General features: G+C 38.2%; 2 protein-coding genes and 2 pseudogenes across 2 annotated transcripts; all 4 read right to left on the bottom strand.

The window, feature by feature from the left end:
* Positions 1 to 2,017: 2,017 nt before the first annotated feature.
* On the bottom strand, positions 2,018 to 4,276 carry LOC128173686 (uncharacterized; annotated as a pseudogene).
* A 2,264-nt stretch (positions 4,277 to 6,540) lies between these two features.
* LOC128173687 (uncharacterized) lies at positions 6,541 to 8,503 on the bottom strand (annotated as a pseudogene).
* Positions 8,504 to 13,600: 5,097 nt separating this feature from the next.
* LOC128174573 (uncharacterized) lies at positions 13,601 to 19,460 on the bottom strand. The gene is made up of 2 exons (XM_052840093.1): positions 14,041 to 19,460; positions 13,601 to 13,689 (listed from the first exon to the last, which is right to left on the bottom strand). The coding sequence occupies exon 1, from the start codon at positions 19,458 to 19,460 to the stop codon at positions 14,241 to 14,243; it is 5,220 nt and encodes a 1,739-aa protein (XP_052696053.1). The 3' UTR covers positions 13,601 to 13,689; positions 14,041 to 14,240.
* Positions 19,461 to 19,667: 207 nt separating this feature from the next.
* On the bottom strand, positions 19,668 to 20,962 carry LOC128173698 (uncharacterized; the record flags this gene model as incomplete). Its single annotated transcript, XM_052839369.1, has 2 exons — positions 20,832 to 20,962; positions 19,668 to 20,479 (listed from the first exon to the last, which is right to left on the bottom strand). A coding segment is annotated over exon 2 (708 nt), but the record flags the coding sequence as incomplete, so codon positions are not given.
* Positions 20,963 to 21,423: the final 461 nt, after the last annotated feature.

Here is a 21,423-nt window from a genome sequence, read left to right as displayed (position 1 = left end):
AATACTGTTCTTTATCATCACATTTCATTATCCCTTTTTCTTACTTGTGAATAATTACAATAAAAAAAAACTTTCAAATAATTGTTTTGTACTTTCACACTGTCTTTATTATTTATTTTATTTAGCAAAGATAACACTATAGAGTATGTTTAAATTTTTTTTCAGCGTCTGATTTATCCCAGCTCTATGGCGGTTGTCCAAGAGACATACATACACTTCGGGTGCACGGCTGGTAACAGGAATAATATCCATTACGAAAAAAGTATTATGAGTTATAATCAAAACTGAGTTTAACATAGAAAAAAACCCATGGCATCGTCTGTTTCTTCAGCTTAATTGTGCATAGGAGCAAACATTTACTTCAGAACTAATGACGAATTTTAAGTTCATAGATTTCAGCTCAACACTTCTTTACAAGTAAATCGTACAACTAACCGTTTGTAATTATGCTTTTAGCATACTTTCTTTTCCATGTACAAAAAAAACTTTCCCGGAAGACAGTTATCCCAGAGTATGTAGTTAAAAGGTTCAATCTTTACTATAGTTTTACGATTTTTTTTCTACAAAATGGGTTTTCTTAACTTATAAAGAACCATGAACCCTTTTCTCTTTCGAATTGTGAAAGCCCTTATAGATATACACCCTGGTATTTGCTGTTATACAAACATGCCCAGCAAGTGATTTCGAGACTTTAAAAACTGTTTCTTAATAACAAATTTAAATACCTTATTAGATAAATATCACAATACAGTTGTCAAGATTTATTCACCTGTGAAAGAGGCGCTAGAAGGATTACTCCACCTTAAATGAATCCTTCAAACATATTATAAGCATTTAGGGGTACTAATTTTAAACTTATTGATCAATATACATCATAAGCAATGAAGAAGAAAAAACATACACAATGAATTGATGACACCTAAAAATAATTCGGAAATAAAAACGTTGACAGAAGGTTCGAAGAGTAGTTAATCATACACTGATTATTAATTCTATCCTAATTAGGTCGCTTGTTTATCTTTCACTAATAATGAAAACTCGTCAATTTTTATCTTCATTGATTTAAGACAGTGTTTAAAATGTCAAATTACTTATATGAGTATCGGTCGTATGTGTTTGATTCATTTTGTAAACGTGAACAATGTTCTAGGTATCATTTAACATTTGGCGAAGCTCTGCAAATTTGTTAACCCGTACATAATATCATTTCTCTCTGTTTTGAATAAAAGATCTCACACCAATACATTTCCAAGTTTCACTTCAAATCATGGTATAGACAAAATATTCTTAAAAATGCTTACATCTGTGTTTGTAATCTGATTTCTTAGAGTAATGTTAGCTCTATAAAAATCTGGAACATTTATTTTTATTGTAATAGAAAATCACAATTTCAACATCAAGAAAAAAAATGTCGACATCAAAAACTAGTGTATCCTAAGTAAGACACTCTCAAAGTGACTCGGGTAATAAGTATTGGGTAAATAGGAAAACTCGAGCACTTCAAGAGCATCACCTGTCAATATTATCATATGATGATTTGTTTTTTTTTTTTTTTTTTTTTTTTTTTTTTGCTCCCTCTGTATTCAATCATATTCAATATCTGCACGAGCTATGTGCATTCCGCAATATACTTCACTTCCCTTTACCAGCCAAACCACGAATGTAACAAGTTCTACTAATCTCGTCACTTCTCGCGAGATCTCATTTAAGATACTAGTGTATCCTAAGTAAGACACTCTCAAAGTGACTCGGGTAATAAGTATTGGGTAAATAGGAAAACTCTTACTTCAAGTACCCAACCTCTCATTTACGTTTGTAACTCCAAACAGTTGCATGCATGGCATCATCCACTAAGTCTCTCCCAATACTTAACTCATTACTAAATAAACAACAATAAAACATTAATACATCATTTATTGAAATAACAAATATTAATCCATACAAACAATGCATAATACAATATAAGACACAGGGATCCCAATAACCATAACTAGTTCAAATGACTCCCCCCAACCCTCTAATTAGACTCAAATGCTTGTGGAAGTCTAGAATAATCCCCAAATTTGTCAAAAATAACATCAGCGTCCCTATCTTTCAAAACTGACACCTTTGCTAACAAATCACCCACCCCAGATGTACCAACTATCCTATTGATCCTAGAATATCTCATAATCTGTTGAATGATTGCCGACTTCGCCAACCAATATGCTCCAAAATTTCTTCTGAAGAAGTTGTATTATTTGCCATCAGGGTAATACCACAACCTGCCCTAAAACTGTGTGCTGTTTCCCCTTCATAAATATTCAAAGTAAAAAGATATTTTTTTAACCTATCCGACATTGCTTAAGTTGTAACATGATTGTCTAACACTAAAGTCCTTGATGAGTCCAAAGACCGAAACAAATAACCTATCCTCAAATCAACACCCAAGTCCCTCGAGCCTTCTACATATTTCTTCAAACCTTCAACTGGACAAATAACTTGATTTTGAACCTTAGGTAGTACAAATTCATTTACATGCCCATTACCTAGGGTTTTCCCAACAGTATGGCTCAACAAATAACCCTTCTCATCTGACAGCTTCTTCACCTCCTGAGATAAACACAATGCCAAATCATTAGCACGATCACCAGAATAAAATAAAACTTTTAAGAAAGCTTGATCTCGCAAATAAACATATCTATTTCCAACAGTAAGATCCTTTTTTGACAATTGATCATTAAAATACAAACTCAACTTTTCCAATTTGTTCAGAAAAATCGGTTTGGCTTGTTTCGAAGACACATGCGACATTGCTTGTTCTAATTTTACTGCATCAACATACCTCCTTAAGGGTGTTGTTTACTCAGGGTTTGAGTTCTCGAAATAGGATTGTTATAAAGTTCAATGTCATGAGTAAAATTTTTTCTAAACACAAAAAGTATCTGTGATATGAATTATTATTGACATAACATTCGATATTTCTACTATATTATGGAATTATGCCAAAACAAAAATAGACTTTTAGCCAAACAGAGGAAATTCGGACTAAATTTTGCAGATTTTGTATTCTGCTAAAACATTTTTGGTAGTACTCTAATATTAAAAGTTAAGATTTTATATTTTAGTCTATATAATTTTGCATATTTTCTGGTAGTTTTTCCTCATTTATTCATTATAATACCCGTATGGCATGAATTTAAAAAAATATTGAAATATGCTTAAAAACGAGAAAGGACACCATATCTCAAAATTTTGATCTTTGACCTCATATAAATTATATGCCAACAGAATAAGATCAATATAAGTAGTTTAATACTATAAATATTTTTGTATTATCATCATTCAATTTTTTGTAAAATTGGATCAAAAATTGGTAGGAATTTGAAAAGTGATAGAGGAAATTCGGACTGGAATAATTATAAAAATTGTGAAGGAAAACTTAATGCTTTGTATGTATTAAGTGTCACTGCCATTCATAAATTGTATTTCATTTTCAAAAGTGTTGAGCAATTTGTATTATTTTCACAATTAAGAAAATCTCAATCATAGTGTAAAATTTTAAGTGATTTTCCTTTAATTTTCCAAAAATATACAATGGCCATTAACTCAAAAAGTAGGTCATTGACCTACTTTTTTGAAAATGAAAGATAACACTACAATAAAAGGTCTATAACACACAATAGTTGGTTTTTGATTATCATCAGTGGATTTTTTTTTCATTCTGAGTAAACGTCATCCTTAAGAGAATACTATCTGCTGGATTACATCTTTCCAAATGTCTTGCATTATCCCAAGGTTCAACTCTACCTATCTCAATAAACATTGCTTTAAATTGCGCAATGTAAGAAGAGACTGTTCCAGCTGCTAGACGCACTGGACAAGAACATGAACTAGCACTTGCAACACCAAGAAAAGGACAAGATGAATCATGAACTTGAGTCTTACCCACTCTGTCCTTTCCCAGAAGAAATAATCTTAAATCTTCTGGAGTGGCTTTGAAAAATTTTTTTCCTGTAACATTTTCAAAATCCAACTTTAACGCTAATTTTTTCTTACAGTATGCCTTAGAATCTAGTAAATTGTTCAGGTAAGCAATGCGCCTTTCTGCAGAATATTGCATCAAACATTTCTTCTTCACAACACCACTACACAAGGATTGAGAATCAACTTCACTGACCAGAACTACCTGAAAATACAATGAAATTTTTATTTACTTTGAAAGAACTAACCTGACAACAATTAAATCATACAATAACCCATGTTTTGCTTCAGAAAACCCGGATTTTGAAGGGAATAAAAGCACTCCCCTTTCTTACCAAGTACAAACCTATCCATTGCATACTGACTGACCAAAGCCCACCAAACTGGGATTGGCAATAATTTTGGAATAACCATTGTACAAGCCTCAACACCCTGGTTTTTAAGATAGATAATAAGCGGAAGAATAAGCCTAAATGGAGGAAATACATATGGATTCTTCTCCAATGTTATATCCTGAGAAAATACATTCACACCAGCAGACAATGGGGTCGGGTATGGTGTGAAATGCCTTAAAGGTTTCCCATTTACTTGGCTAATCATACAATTTGAATCAAGGGACATTAGATCAACTGAATGTGGACCAAACCTCTTTTCAATAGTCTCAAACTTCTCCCTAGTTAACATACAATCCAATGCTGACAATCTTCTAGAATGACAATCTGCTGGGTTATCTTCAGATTTCACATACAACAAATGCAAATCCATATTATTATCCACACTGAAATTCCACAAACTCTTCATAATTCTGTTCAAAGCAGGGTCTTTCCCACTCATGCTCTCCCAACCATAGACACAAACCAAATTGTCTACATAAGCGTCTACCCTGTGGTTTTTTTTTACCACATCTTTGACTGAACATAGAGCATTGAACAAAGCTTGAGCCTCTTTAACATGAATTGGCCTATCATCCTCATTCCTCCAGTAATCTGCACACACTATCTGTTGACCCTTAACATCTACTAGGGCCCCCCACTTAAACTTGGATGCATCTGAGGCTACTGTAATTTGTAAATGCTTTTCATTCCTCCAAGAAAAACAACCACTCCAATGATCTATAAATCTCCAATACAAAATTTCTTATCTCAAATCATCTGTGATATCCACAAAATCACTTCTTTTAGCTGCTAAACCTATTGCTCTGTTTACTTCCTTTGTATACAACTTAGCCCCAGGAAACGCTAACATAAAAGATACACATTTGCCAGCAAACTTTTGTAAAGTAAGTACACTTGTCTTATCACAATCTAAGATACTTTCTCTTAAGCCGATAAACTTCTGAATTTTCTCATCTGGAATAATAAATGCTAATCTCTCAGAGTCAACTAACATCCCTAAAAACTTTATACATTTCACTGGAACTAAGACTGACTTTTTAATATTGAGAAAATATCCAACTCTTATCATCACTTGACAGACAATATATAATGCCTTTTCTGCTACCTGACTGTCATCCAGGTGACTGTCATTTGGAGAAACTTCAAGGTCTTGGAAAAGAGACTGCAAAAATCCCCCAATCCATCTATCATCAATGTATTGCAAACATGGTACACCTAAAAACCTACACCAACTAGTAGCCACCATACCTACACTTTGATAAATAAACGCACTTGCTTTAAATCCAAAAGGAAGAGTATTAAATATCATAAACCATCCTCCAAACTGCAATCCAAAATATTTTTTAGACTGCTCACTCAAAAAAATATGATCATATCCCGACTTGTCATCCATACTAGACATAAACATGCCTCTCTGAACTAAGCGTGAACATCTTTTAAAGTATCTAAAGAAAAAGGGCAATCCTTCACCCAAAGATTCAAAAACCTTTCATCATGGCACAAACGTGGTTTTGCAGGTTCCACTGTAAGAGGCAAAACCAAGTGAGGTGGCTCGCAAAAACCTACCTTCCCAATCAGTGTAAGAGAACCATTTTCCAACCTTTTATACAATGTCTTAACAATATAATCTTTAAATTGTGCACAAGAGGTAGAATTTGGAAAATAAACTGAGGGTGGGACATCCGAACTGTAACTCTTACCCTTAAAGTTTCCTTTAAAAGGTTTAAAACACTTTTTAACATCAACCCCCTCCTTTAGCCATTCAAGAACATTATCTGGGGCATCTATTTTTTCCCACTCATGTAAACATGAATGCAAATTCCCAGGTATAAAATTATTAGGATCCCTGAATCTTAGATTTTCCAAATCAAATTTAACATTTTTCTTAGCAACATCTTCAGCAGTCACACAAGGTGAGGGCTGAGCATTCTCACCCCTGTAATTAACCCATTTTTCATCCTTTACTCTCTGAACAATACATTCTGGATCAAAACCAGAGTTAAATTCGCAATCAGGTATAACAGGACAAAATTTTCTCTTCTTAACCAACACCTCATTCTGAAATCAAAATGAATAAAAGAACTAGAAAGGATGCGGAATAAGTTAATACAGAGGTGGATACTCAACCCTCAACTCATGTGAAAAATCACAAAGGGCATTTGAAGGCCATGTACCCAAACATTATTCTTATTTTTTCATTTTTGGACAATCAGCTACAAAATGTCCCAAGTCTTTACAAAACAAACATCTTCCCCTACGAGGGCGAATACCCATACCTCTAACTGAAGGACGAGGGAACCCAAAACTCTGTGCAGGGTATCCAGAATATGGCACAGGATAAGGGGAAAAAGGGAAATGTAGTTGTCCCAACAATGGTACATAAGGATAAGGATTAGCTTGCATTCCCGTCAAATCTCCCAAACTTTTGTTACTATTTTGACCCACGTTCTCTTTATCCTCAACTACCCCAGACCCTTCATACTTTTTCCCCTTAAGCCAATCAGCTACCACATTTGCAATTTTTCTATCCTCAGCTGAACCAAATAGTTTCATAGTAAGCCCACATAAATCTTTAGAATTTTCATATTTTTACGATGTGTGAAAGATTTTGAATAGAAATCAGCATCTTTGTGAGAATTTCTAAATGCGACATCAACAAGTGTTTCTAAAGCAGCCAGGAGGACATGCGCCTGTGTAAGGTTAGGACGACCAGCCAATATCCTAACTTGTCTTAAACACTCCTCTACCAGATCCTCCCCCGATTTCTCTTTCATAGATTCCATCTTCCTCTCAATGTCTCTTAATCTTGTTTCCATATTCTTGTCACCTAAATATAACAAACAATTATATTTTTTTTTTTTTTTTTTTTTTTTATAAATACCCCAATGCAAAATATACACATCTCTCCTTATATAAATCCAAATAAATTATACTAAAATAGTACCTGAAGCCTGAGAGACACTAGCTGTTGACACAGATGAGCTACATGTAGTAGAAGCAGTGGCAGCTGAACAGGATGAAGCCACAGCTCCACTGTTTTGAACAGATGAAGCCGCCCTCTGGTTTACTTCAGCACTGGAAGTTTGCACTAGAACTTGACCTTTTGGTGCCCCCACCATGTTTGCCTGCTCTATGGCGAAATGCATCAATTTAACCAGACTATCAAAATCCTCTTCTCTCCCAGTTAAAAGCTAAATATCCCTCGAGCTTTCTCCCGTGAGTCCTTCAAACTCTGTCCTTAACTCATCCAGATTATATCTATAGAAAATATACCTTAATTACCTTACAGGGAAAAGAATACCAAAATTTAAATATATGTAATTAAAATATCAAAATATATGTCATAACTACATCAATACCTGGTTAATGCATGTCCTTTTTTTAGTCTGTTAAGGTCACATTCCTCTATCCTCTCTACTTGTGCTTTAAATTTTAATATTACAGGCACCAAAGACTTTCCCACTAATGAATGTTTTGGTTTTAGCACACTCATCCTATAATCAAAAAGATATATATAAATCAGAATTCTTAATTATCAACAGGGAACATAATATTACAACAAAGTGTATTAATATCAGCTATTTAACACTTAAATATATCGTGTACCTAATATGTAAGCCCCCTATGCCAAGACCCCGACAATCTAAACCCAGCTCTGAGCTCTCGCAACGCACGTGCAACCCGCTCGGACAGCTCGATCTCAAGCCTCTGGCAAAATTACAAAATTTAACAGACCAAGTACTCCGCTCATCCCGCATATAAATACTTTTTAACATTATATACAAAATCACTAAATACTCCCCAACACTTAACCAATGTTCACTATAGTATCAATAATAATAGCGTTACCCATGCATGCCTCATGCACAACTCCATTTTCCCGAGGTTACTTACATTAAAACAACTCATGCAATCCTATAGGCTAAACCTATTCCATTGCCACAATTCCCATCACTTTCCCTCGGCCACTACCGTTAAATTCTGAAAGCGTGCAATCCTATAGACCGAATATATTCCATTGCCACAAATTTAACTTTTTACTTATCATGACCACTGCCGTAAAACGTACATAAAATGTGCAATCCTATAGGCTTTACCTATTCCATTGCCATCATGAATAAATTAAAACTCACCTTCTACATGGGCCAAATACTCCTAACCTTGGACAAAAGCAAAAAGTCCGCGGTAACGACCACTCACGTCTGCAGCCAAACCACGAATGTGACAAGTTCTACTAATCTCGTCACTTCTCGCGAGATCTCACTTAAGATAAAGTGTGGACCACCTTCTGTGGTTGAGACGCTTCCTTGAGTTGAGCGACCTCTACTTATAGTGCTTTTAATACCTTTAGGATTTCACTTGCCACGGAGGTTTCATCACTCTTCACAGATGCTACTACAGAAGCGCATACTAAATCTAAAACCAACAACGATCCGCACCTTGGAATTCCTGATAATGACTTAACAATGTGAAAACTAATACTGTGAGTTGAATTGATAGACTTCTACTGGCTTGTTCGTTTCTAAATATATACATTACAAAAATACATTATCATAATATTATGTCGAATCAATGATCATTACCGATAGCTAAATACATTTCCACTATGGCGGGAAATACCAACATGTGACCCAGCTGCGTCTCGCATATAAATTTAAATTAACCGAGTATAAGCTTCTTTGCATACAAAACACAACCACAAACAAATGGCGTATGTCACCTTAAACAAAATGCAATATATGTACTACACAAATATCTAATAATATGAGACCTTATCTTTTAAGAACAGAGGAGAGTGTCGGGCTCGGCATGTTTATTTAGCAGGCACACATTCAGAATGCTTTGAATTCCATAATTCCGGAAAGCTAGAGTTACCTCCCATGAAACATTAAAAAAATATAAAGCGGTACCTGCAAACGGCCTTACTACATTATATATGGTTAACCATTGGTGTCCTTTGCAGCCATTGTAGCATTGGCAAATCTTAAATCTTCAGAATTAAATATAAAATTTCCTCTCAATCTGCATTTAAATTACACAAGAGAGGTATTGTGAGCAATCTCATATATATCACCCCAAGTAAATAGAGTACATATTTTTATCATGATGTACCATTTATCTTTCAGCGGCCTTAAACGTGCACATATGACAAAAGCTTATAACCAGGATCTTTTTAAGTCACAGGAAATGTCAGGTTTCAGCTTAGTGACTTAGGTTCTTAACATCATCTGAAGCTCTCCATTTAAAATGTAAATATTGTAAATCCTAGGACAGGAGTTCTTACTGCAAGGTGGGACCAGAGTGAGAATTGTCTTCTTAACATCATCTGAAGCTCTCCATTTAAAATGTAAATATTGTAAATCCTAGGACAGGGTTTCTTACTGCAAGGTGGGACCAGAGAGTTAGTGCAAATGTATTTAATATTTTAAAAAATTGTTACGTCGAACAAACCTTATCTTTTTAAGGTAAGTCACTAAAGCTAAGTATTTGGACTCCTGTTTTCTTATAAAACATTGATAAAATGATGCCAGTGTACAAAATTTCATTTCTCTTCCTCTTGCACAAGTTATATCTTCTTGCTGGTTTGTTGCGATCTTTCATATTCTTTTCTATAAGCATGAAAATATTTTCTATACGTACTTCAATTTAAAATTGATTTTTTTTTTGTAATTACAAATTTACATGCAATGGTTTGCTCTGTTGGAGTCGGTAATTTTATGCACTCATAAATGGCCTTATTCCCTCCTCTATATCATGTTTATACCTTTACCGGGACATTGTCAGTTAGTTTATTAAACAGTGCTAAAATTGTTCATCTGCAATTAATGTCAGAAAAATATTACATATAATTGGAGGTATATGTACCTTTCACATTATTACGATGTTTGTCAGTTGTGTATCAACCCCCATGCCTACCATAACTATACTTGGTACATGTAATAAAACCATTGGAATCTTCAAATATAAAACAATTACAAACAGTGGCTCTGTGTATCGCACCCATTCAACGATGTTGATCTTAATTAAGATATTGTTTTCCATACAAATGTTGATACAGTTCCACAAACAAGCAGTGCCGATTCCTACTCTCACTTGATTGATAATTCCCTCTTTTGAAAGAATGAATATGGATCTAGCTTACAATAAAAAATGGACAATTCCTGGTCGTAAAAGAATTCTCTCGAGAATTAGAATGCTCCAGTACAGCAAAAGATTGTGTATTGTCATGGTTCCCAGTTCGTTATTTCATCAACTGACCTTGGTATTCGTGCAATTAAAATGCAGGCTTTGTGGTTTTTAACATGTCATTTATTTGACTACCTAAATGAAATAATAAAAAATAAGTTGATTTTTTTTCCTATCGCTCCATAAATGAAAGAATTATTTACTAGTATCTAAACAAACATCATGCATTTAGTCTAAAACACAACTGTTGACATCCCAATAGTTCAAGTACATAAACCAAAACTTTCCTTCGAATCTATGAACTGTACAGTATGATATTTTTTTTTCAGACGGAAGCAGTATAACGGCCTCAGTATACAGTGATTGTCTTGCCCATGGTGTCAAAAAATGAGAGTTCCGTTGTTCAGTTTTGAAGTTTTAGTTTGGTTTAGTTTACTTGTTTCATTGTCAAGTTCAGAAGTTTCATTGTTCATTTATTTCAGCAGTGTTTAGTTCAGTAGTTTTAGTATTGTTAAGTTTAGTAATTTCATTGTTAAGTTGCAGAAGTTGATCTTTGTGGTTACCAAGTCATCTTGCATGTAGTTCAAATGAAGTTTACGATATTGAACAACAATCTGCAAAGTATATGCATGTATACGTATTTCATGAGTTTAAAAACTTCTTCAATCAGTCAAATATGTTTGGGTACCTTCTGCTGAAGTTCTAACTGAGGTTGTTACTTTGTTGACCATTTAAAGTACATCCTTCGTGCATTCTGGACAGAAAGTACTGGTAATTAATTAAGATATTATATGAATGTATCTAAAATAGTTCTTTTTGGAAATAATAACAGCAAGTGAAATGCAACGAACACATTCCTATATTATTATATATACCTAACATCGTTAGCAACAAGGTATCTGATAATCAGATAAATCGAACATCATTAAAATCAAGTATCTGATAATCAAATAAATCTAATATCTTTAGAATCAAGGTATCTGATAAATCGAACATCATTAGAATAAAGAATCTGAAAATCAGATTAATCGAACATCATTAGAATCGAGGTATCTGATCACACTCTTTAAAATGTTTGGCCGTTTTATCTTATCTTCCTTTGGTAGAAGAATGGCATTTTCATCAGCACACGTATTTGAATCAGCTATTATCAAGAGTTATCCGGAGAATCCGAAAGATTATCCTGGTATTGACACTCATCATCACATGATCATCTGCTATAGATGGATTATACTGATTCAAGATATTGTCCGTGACATAAATTTTTGTTGATGATTACTCTGTTCACTTTATTGCTGCTACAAGTTCCTGTTTCATCATGAGCACTAAGAAGTTCATCAATATGCATACACCCCTTTTTCTAAGTATAATCCTGTGCTACATCATTATCATCATCTTGTAATTAAGACACATTTCATTAAAAAAATATAAACCTACTGCAATTTAAAATTAAAATTAATGTAATTTATAAATAAATCAAGATACCAGGTAATAACAAAGCACAAAAAAAAGTTTAGCCTGTGGAATAGGTCGAACAATTTATGCACTGCCAAATTCCCCATGGAATTGCTTCAACTGGATGTACTCCCTACTGATAAGCAATGGATATTTAGAAAACATATTGATTGGTCTTGGGAAGTATATCTATAAACGTTAAAATTTCATCATTATTAAATAGAAAATGCAGGTATCAAAAATTCAAATAACAAGCTCCCTCGTCTATTTTTATGCCAATAAAATGATATTTTAAAAAAAGGTATCCCTTCTGCATCTGTTTCACAAAATATTGGCCTGAGAACTAGAGAAAAAAATTATGTAGCCTTACATTCATTTCTTATAAAGATCAGTATTCATTACAAATCAAACATTAATGTTCAATAATTTAACATTAATTGAACAACATTAATGCAACAATCAACACAGACCTTGTATTTAACACATTTTCAGCAATCAAATAAAATACTATGCTTAAAATTAAAAGGAAAGGAAAACAGTTTATGGCGTGAACAGGAATCATAGGACACTGGCTTCTACATCACTATATAGTCAACTAATCTAAGCAATATATGATGTATAAAGGCTGAGAGTCATGGTTCAAATAGCCGAAACTACTACAATGATTCAAATCAGAGGAATTTAAATTATTCACCACTTGTTTTCATTGAACTACTGAAAACCAAAAGTAAACTTCTCTTCTCAACACTTATTTAATAAATGTTCTTTAAAGTACAAGTTATCTCCTAACCTAAGTCTAATTAAATTTTAGGACATTGTCATTTTCTATTCATAGAAATTCTGATAAAGAAAAAAAATCAGTAGGAACGAAGAACGGCATAGAGAAAACATATGGATGGACCATGAATCTAACCCATAACTTTTTACAAAGTTGATATATATTTAACAATTAATTCAAAGGTTTACTGACCTTGAGTACAAAACTTGCTGAATTTAAGTTCAATTTCCTCCTTTGATCTTCCTCTCCCTGTTCCCACTAAGAACAGTATTATTTTCTGCCAATAAGGCAAAATTGAGCAAACCCATAATTTCCAACATCTTGCTCTTCAAATATAAATCAATTAACATTCAAAGACTTTATAAGAGAGAAACCAATTAAATGTTATGAAAAAAGCATTATTTTCTGTCCTGAGATTTCTGGAAAACTTTTATATTTCAAATAGATCAATGGATATCTCAAAACAAATTTGGCTATGACTTATTTGTCAATATGACAGTTTTTATAATAAACTATCAGAATTGATGAAATGTGAGATATCTAATTATTGTTTCCAGTTTGGGGGTATGAAGAAGTACAAAGTTCTTGCATCAATCGAAAATTATTAATTTCTTTTATCTACAGGAATTTTATAATTATTATATGATTTTTGGTGTTGCTTGATACTTGCTATTACTGATTGTTTGCTTTTGTTAAAGACTAGCTTTTTTGGTGACTTAGTACACAAAAAATAATTACTTCATTACAAGATAGCATTTAGGAATACAGGTATATATTTGCTTCCTAATTTTCTAACAGTCAAAAATTTACATAATTTATGACTGTTCTGCCCCAATAAAAGTCGGACTCACAAGTGTCGGTGAAATCAGTTTATTTGGGAGACAGATAACCGTCTCAGACGACGGTAAAAAGCTGTAACAAAAAAATGTAACAATCAATGACTGGTACAGGTTTCCATACAAAAAATATTAGGACAGAGTTTGCAATTAGATTATGAAACCTTACACATATGATTTAAACAGTTGAATTCAGTCTATTCATATGATAAACAGCAAGTTAAAGTAAATTAATCAACTGCAACTCGAAATTAAATGACCAGAAATATGATGGACAAAATGGCGCCCCATACACCGAGCACATGGTAAACATAAAATACAAGATTTCAAGAATATGCATCGCTTAGCATTACTGACATGAAACATACAGATAATTCACATAAAAATATGTTGAAATAACCTAGTTTACAAATGTCAAAAGACTTACACTGTGGATTACAAGCCTCGATACAGAGAATCAGAGTTGTGCATACATCGAGTATGGCGCGGTTTTCCAACATAAAAAATTAAGTCGTACGACAAATCTTTCGTAACAAAAAATAAAATGTACACGAAACATGACACTCCCCGTCTGATATATAAAATTATATCACACAAGATTTGAATACAATTTAGTACAGAAAACATTCAGTTCTCCAATAATAAAATGAGTTCCGTCACTGGTCTGACGTAAGAGGTGGTCTTGCCGTCCTTGCTGACACGTACTTCAACCTTGCGAACCAAGTTGTCCTTGCCAGGAAACGTTGCAGTAATGCGTCCAAGCGGCCAGTTGTTGCGATGGGTTTCGACATCCTTTAACAACACTATGTCACCAACACTAATGTTACGTTGACCATGATGCCACTTCTTACGCGCTTGCAAGGTATGCAGGTATTCCTTCTTCCATTTGTCCCAGAACATCTTGGCGAGGTGCTGTACTCTCTTCCACTGTACCTTGAAGAGGTCCTTAGCAGTTGTGTCGCATACAGCTTCGGTCGGTACATCCGTCTTCTGAGTAAGCAAAATGCTTGGGGTAAGGACAAAAGGCGAGTCTGGATCTGACGAAACGGCGGTAAGTGGGCGAGAATTTATGATCGCACTTGCCTCGGCCAGAAAGGTGGTAAGTACCTCGTGCGTAAGACCCTGTGCTGAATGATCCTTCAACATGTTGTCCAATATGCGCCGTGTCAACCCTATCATGCGCTCCCAAGCTCCACCCATATGGGATGCATGGGGCGGGTTGAAAATCCAGGTTGTTCCCCGAGAGTGCAGGAAATCCTTGACCTGACGATCTTCCACGTTGATTGCGTCGATCTGTAGAGGGTCGGTAGCGCCAACAAAGTTGGTTCCTCTGTCGGAACGGTACTCCTTTGCCTGTCCTCGTATGGCTGTAAAGCGCTTCAGGGCGTTGATGAAGGATGATGCGGACATCTCCTCTACTACCTCGACATGGACTGCGCGTGTCACCAGACATGTGAACAGTGCTGCCCATCGTTTGCCGTTGGCTGGAACTCCCCGAGTGCGACGAGTCACGACGTCCCAGGGCCCAAAGATATCTACTCCCACCGAAGTGAACGGTGGCTCTCCTGGCAGTATGCGGTCTGTAGGCAAGTCAGACATCTTCTGGGTTGCGAAGCTCCCACGTTGTCGCCGACAAGTAACACACTTGTGAATGAGGGACGAAACAAGGCGCTTGCAGCCGGTGACCCAGAACCCACAGGACCTGACCTTTCCCTCCGTAAAGTGGCGCCCTTGGTGTTGCACCAGTTGATGGTACTTGCGTACAAGTAAGGTCGCAATGTGATGCTTCCCCGGTATCAGTATAGGGTTCTTGCAGACAGTCGCATCGTTGAGATGTCTTAAGCGTCCACCAACTCTAACAATACCATCGTCGTCGAGGAACGGACTCAATGCAAGAATGCTGCTATTCTTCGGCAATGGTTGTTTGGATCTCAGACAGTAAATCTCCTCACAATAGACTTCTCTTTGCACTGTCTTGATAATGTAGTTTTCTGCTCTTTGAGAGTAGTCTATGGACTTCGGTAAAATCTGTGATTTACCTCCCTTTCTGCTTATGATGAATCGCTGGAGCAGGGCGATACCCTCGACCAATCTGTCCCAGCTGGAAAATCTCTCATATCTCTGAGTTCCAAGCATAGGTTCACACTCAGTCTTCAAACATACAGGTCTGACTTCTCTGTCTGACAGAGGTTCCTGTAGGGGAAACCCTTCTGCCTTGGTTTCGTCGTCAATGCGCTGCAGGTGAGTAGTTCCTCTAAGCCAAGCACACTCTCCAATGTCCTTAGGAACTACGCCTCTAGTGCCCTCGTCAGCAGGGTTGAGGTGTGTCGGCACAAAGTTCCACTGCGACGGCTCACTAAGGCTTCTGATTTTCTCGACCCTGTTGGAGACGTAAATAAAAAATCGTCTCTTATCATTGTGGATATACCCCAATACCACACGACTGTCGGAAAAATACTTCACCGAGTCGAACATTATGTCCATGTGATCCATGACTATCTGCGATATCTCAATGGCTAGAACAGCTGCACAAAGCTCTAAACGGGGTATGGTATGGCCTGATACTGGTGCCACTTTAGACTTCCCTAGTAGAAATCCAGTCATCGCAGAGCCATCTTCGTAGTACACCTTCATGTAAGAAACGGCAGCTATGGCTTTCTCTGACGCGTCCGCATATGTCCACAGTTCCTTTCTTACTGCCTTGCTAAGATGTACCACGGTTGTTCTGGGTATGTGGATCTTCTCCAACTCCTTCAGAGATGAACTCCACTCTTCCCAGCTTGCCAGAATATGGTCCGGCAGCGGCTCATCCCAGTCTGAGGTACAGGTCACTACGTCTCTAAGAATGAGTTTCCCGCTGATGATAACAGGTGAGAGAAAGCCTAATGGATCGAAGAGGCTGTTCACTGTCGACAGTACACCTCTGCGTGTTGTGGGCTTGTCATCAGTAGAGATGCGGAACTCGAACATATCACTCGACAAGTTCCATCGCATACCAAGACTCCGTTGCACGAGCTGGTCCTCATCAAGGTTCAGGTCGTAGATGTCCTGTGCTAAGTCTCGTGGCTCAAACGCCTTCATGACATCCGCGCTGTTTGATGCGAACTTGTGGAGCCTTAGGTTCCCGTATTGCTTCAATGCGTCCTGGGTTCTGCACATCAGGTCTACTGCTTCTTGGCTTGTTGAGCATGATGTCAGACCATCATCAACGTAGAAGTTCCTCTTGATGAACTCCTTGACATCAGGTCCATGGCTTTCCTCAGATAGTTCTGAGATCTTCCTGAGGCCCAGTGTCGCTATGGCCGGAGAAGGACTATTACCAAAAACGTGGACCTTCATTCGGAATTCTGTTAGTTCCGTTCCGATCTCGTTGTCCTTGTACCAAAGGAAGCTGAGAAAGTCTCTGTGCTCTTCTCTGACGGTGAAGCAGTGAAACATGTGCTGCACGTCTGCTACGACAGCAATCATCTCCTTCCTGAAACGAAGCAACACTCCAAGCAAGCTGTTGGTGAGGTTCGGGCCAGACAGCAGTTGGTCGTTCAAAGAGGTTCCCTTGAACTTCGCAGAGGAATCAAATACGCCCCGGATCTGGTGAGGTTTCTGAGGGTGGTAGACCCCGAAGAGAGGAAGAAACCACTGCTCCTGCGTTGACTTGGAAGTGGGTGCTTTCTCAGCATGATCGTTGTCGAACAGCTTTGTCATAAAGGTCGCAAAGTGTTCCTTCTTTACTGGATCTCTCTTGAGGCTTGCGTCCAAGGCTCGTGCACGTCTCAATGCAACCTCATAGTTGTTTGGTAGTCGTAATCTTGGTTGGCGGAAGGGTAGGGGAGCTACCCACTTTCCATCCTCACCTATCAATAGTTCTTTGTTCATGATGTCCATAAACATCCTATCTTCCACTGATGATCCCACTTTGTTATCATCTGGTGTGCGTCTGACTAAGTGTTCATCAGATGAAGTGTCAGATACCCGTAATCTGTTTGTCACATCTCTGGTTGGAAGCTTCTCTCTCACGGATAAGTACTGGGCACATGGTTCAAGAATAGTTCCACGTCCGCTGTCCGTGATGAAGGTCTTGTACACATTCGCAGCTCTTGGTCTGTGTTGTCCAGACAAGCATGTGTCGCCGATGATCGTCCAACCAAGGGGTGACCTCTGTGCAAATGGTTCGTGGTCACGTCCTATGCGCTGCTCAAGAACATGGTGGACTTGAGGAAGGTCTCTTCCTATCAGCAACAGAATTTTTCTTGAAGCGTCAATGGGTAGGATGTCGCCGGCTATATCCCGCATGTGCTTGTGCTGAAGAGCAACGTCAGGTGTAGGGATCTCTTGGTAGTTGTTCGGTATTTCATCACACTCTAACGTGCACGGCAAGGGTAGTCTGGTCTCACCCCTGGCTGATTCAATATAGAGTCCTGAGGCAGTTCTCCCGAAGGTTGTCACTTGTCCAGAACATGACGTCATCAGGTAAGGTATTGTCTCTGTATTGATGTTCAGCAAGTCAAACAATTCCTTCTTAGCCAAGGTCTTGTTACTCTGGTCGTCAAGCATAGCATACAGAGAGACAGCTCTTCCATCATAGGTGACAGTCGCGGGAACAATTCTTGCACAAGATTTTCCCTTAAATTCCTTCCCTACTTCTGTGCAGTTGCTGTTTATGGTTGTGACGTGCTGTTCTTTTGTTACTTGCTGACGCCTAGGAGCCTCCTCCCCGCCATGAACTGATGAGGCCCTTCCAGTGGTAGGAGCTGGTGACGAATCAACATGGAGAGACGTAGTGTGGAACTCACTTCCGCATTCCTTGCACATGATGGCCTCTTTACAGTCTTGTTTCCTATGACTTGCGGAACAACACCGAAAACAGAGTCTGTGTTCACGGAGCAACTTCATACGTTCTTCAATAGGCTTGGCCTTAAACACTCGACAGTTATTGACACTGTGTTTAACACCCGGACCGGTGTGAATTATACACACATCAAGCTTCGGCTCGCTCAGATTTCCGGATCCTGTTGGTTGATACACTGTGGTTTTCTTCGTGTTCACTCTTCCCCTTGGAACGTTCATAGGCTGCTTTTCGTTGTGGTTAGCGTCAGTGTGATACGCAAAACTTGGGTCGTTTTTCACTCTGCTCATCTCCTTCATGAAGTCAACAAACACACCAAAGGGTGGAAACACAGTCTGATGTTCAAGCTTGTACTTCATGGCTCTGTTGGTCCATTTCTCCTGCAGGCCATACGGAAGTTTTGAAATGATGGGTCTAATCCCTGAGGATGAGTCTAGATAGGCCAACATTGCACTGTACTTCGGATCCTCCTTCAAAAACTTCATCTCCATAAGAATGTCTGACAGATCGTAAAGTTTTTGATGATCTCTGTTGCCAAGCTTTGGGAAACTCAACAGTTTGGCTCTTACGGATGCTTCCACATGTTCTGGTGCACCATAGCGCTCATCCAACCTTTCCCAAAGTCTTCTTAGTCCTCTTGAGATGTCGAAGATGTTGGATGTCCTCATGCTTGTTGCGTGCTTCTTAGATTCCGGACCTAAGTACTTGATAAGAAGGTCCATCTGCTCGGAGTCCAAGACTTGAAGCTCATTCACTACACACATAAAGCTGTGTTTCCAGGCACTGTATGATTCTGGTCTATCGTCAAAGTGAGTAAGTCTGGAGAATAGCAAGTCCTTCCTCAGGAGGAATCGGGTAACATCAGTTACTTGTGGTCCCTGATCAGTCACAAGTGGTGATAAGGGGTGTGAGGCAGCCACATACGGTTGTGCGACAGGCACGTGAGGGTGTGCGGTAGGCACGTGAGGGTGTGCGGCAGGCACATGAGGCTGCGCGGCAGGCATGGATGGCTGTGCGGCAGGCACGTGAGGTTGTGCGGCAGGCACGTGAGGTTGTGCGGCAGGCACGTGAGGTTGTGCGGCAGGCACGTAAGGTTGTGCGGCAGGCACGTGAGGTTGTGCGGCAGGCATGTGAGGTTGTGCAGCAGGCACGTAAGGCTGTGCGGCAGGCACATGAGGCTGTGCGGCAGGCACGTGAGGTTGTGCGGCAGGCACGTGAGGTTGTGCGGCAGGCACATAAGGCTGTGCGGCAGGCACGTTGGGCTGTGGGGCAGGCACATAAGGCTGTGCAGTAGGCACGTACGGCTGTGCGGCACGCACATAAGGCTGTGCAGTAGGCACGTACGGTTGTGCGACAGGCACGGACGGCTGTGTGTCAGGAACCAAAGGCTGTGCTGCAGGTACATAGGGTTGTGCATCCGGGTCAAGTTGAGTCGGATCGGAAGTACCGGTCAGTAGTCCTGGCGATGCAGAAGGTTGACGTGGAGTGGATTGATCCTGTCCTGGTTTAAAGTTGCTGACTTCGCCTAAGGAACTCGTTCGTCTCTTCATAGGTGACATCTGTATCATGGTCGATTCAAAGGCTTGACAATCAGCTTCAGCTTCTGCAGCCTCTCTCTCGAGATGTAGCATTTCCATTGCAGCATCGAGTTCCACTCGTTGTTTCCTGAGCTCCAATTCTCTGGCGGTGTATGCCATCCTAGCCTTTGCTCGGCTTACATCAGCCCTCTTCTTCGCTAAGATGTCGGCAAAGGAGTCCTCATCCTGATAGTACTCTTCCTGATACTCCTCTTCATCTTGTGTGACGTACTGCCTCTTGCCATCAGTCGTCTGTGATTCCCGGGCATCCTCTGTAGGGTCAGGAGTGACCTGGGTGCCCTCTGTTGAGTCGGGAGTGATCTGCTCTGCTGAGGTAGACATCCTAGTCTTTTTACTGTTCTGCCCCAATAAAAGTCGGACTCACAAGTGTCGGTGAAATCAGTTTATTTGGGAGACAGATAACCGTCTCAGACGACGGTAAAAAGCTGTAGCAAAAAAAATGTAACAATCAATGACTGGTACAGGTTTCCATACAAAAAATATTAGGACAGAGTTTGCAATTAGATTATGAAACCTTACACATATGATTTAAACAGTTGAATTCAGTCTATTCATATGATAAACAGCAAGTTAAAGTAAATTAATCAACTGCAACTCGAAATTAAATGACCAGAAATATGATGGACAAAATGGCGCCCCATACACCGAGCACATGGTAAACATAAAATACAAGATTTCAAGAATATGCATCGCTTAGCATTACTGACATGAAACATACAGATAATTCACATAAAAATATGTTGAAATAACCTAGTTTACAAATGTCAAAAGACTTACACTGTGGATTACAAGCCTCGATACAGAGAATCAGAGTTGTGCATACATCGAGTATGGCGCGGTTTTCCAACATAAAAAATTAAGTCGTACGACAAATCTTTCGTAACAAAAAATAAAATGTACACGAAACATGACAATGACATATACATAATTATAATGGGTTTTAATGATAGTTAATTGATGCCCTGTCAACTGAATTATACTTAGCATTTTCAATTATATAAGTCTAAAAAAGGCCCTATAAGTAAACCTTCTCCTTTAACAATATTTTGGGACCAGTTAATCCATGAAAATTACTCCCTCATTAACAAAGATGATCCTATAGTAGAAGATTTATCACCAAAATGGCAAGGTTACGTTAACATGAAGAAAAACCATCTTAATCGTATAACAAATAAAATACAAGCTATTTACAGTCGATTCTAGTTGCTTCAAGAGGGTTCTTGTGGTCTTCCTCTGACTTGAAGGATCATCTGCTAAAGCACCTCCTCCATACTCTGCCATTTCCCTTGCCATGTTAGCATACCCCTTCTATTTCCTTCTCTCCTGCAGAATGACACTCAATTTTCCATTGTTTTAATTTTGACAACCA

This window comes from Crassostrea angulata, chromosome 2, assembly GCF_025612915.1.
Source record: "Crassostrea angulata isolate pt1a10 chromosome 2, ASM2561291v2, whole genome shotgun sequence".
In the NCBI taxonomy this organism is placed as follows: domain Eukaryota; kingdom Metazoa; phylum Mollusca; class Bivalvia; order Ostreida; family Ostreidae; genus Magallana; species Magallana angulata.
The sequence above is the reverse complement of the archived record's forward strand: the minus strand, read 5'-3'. Positions and strand labels throughout refer to the sequence as shown.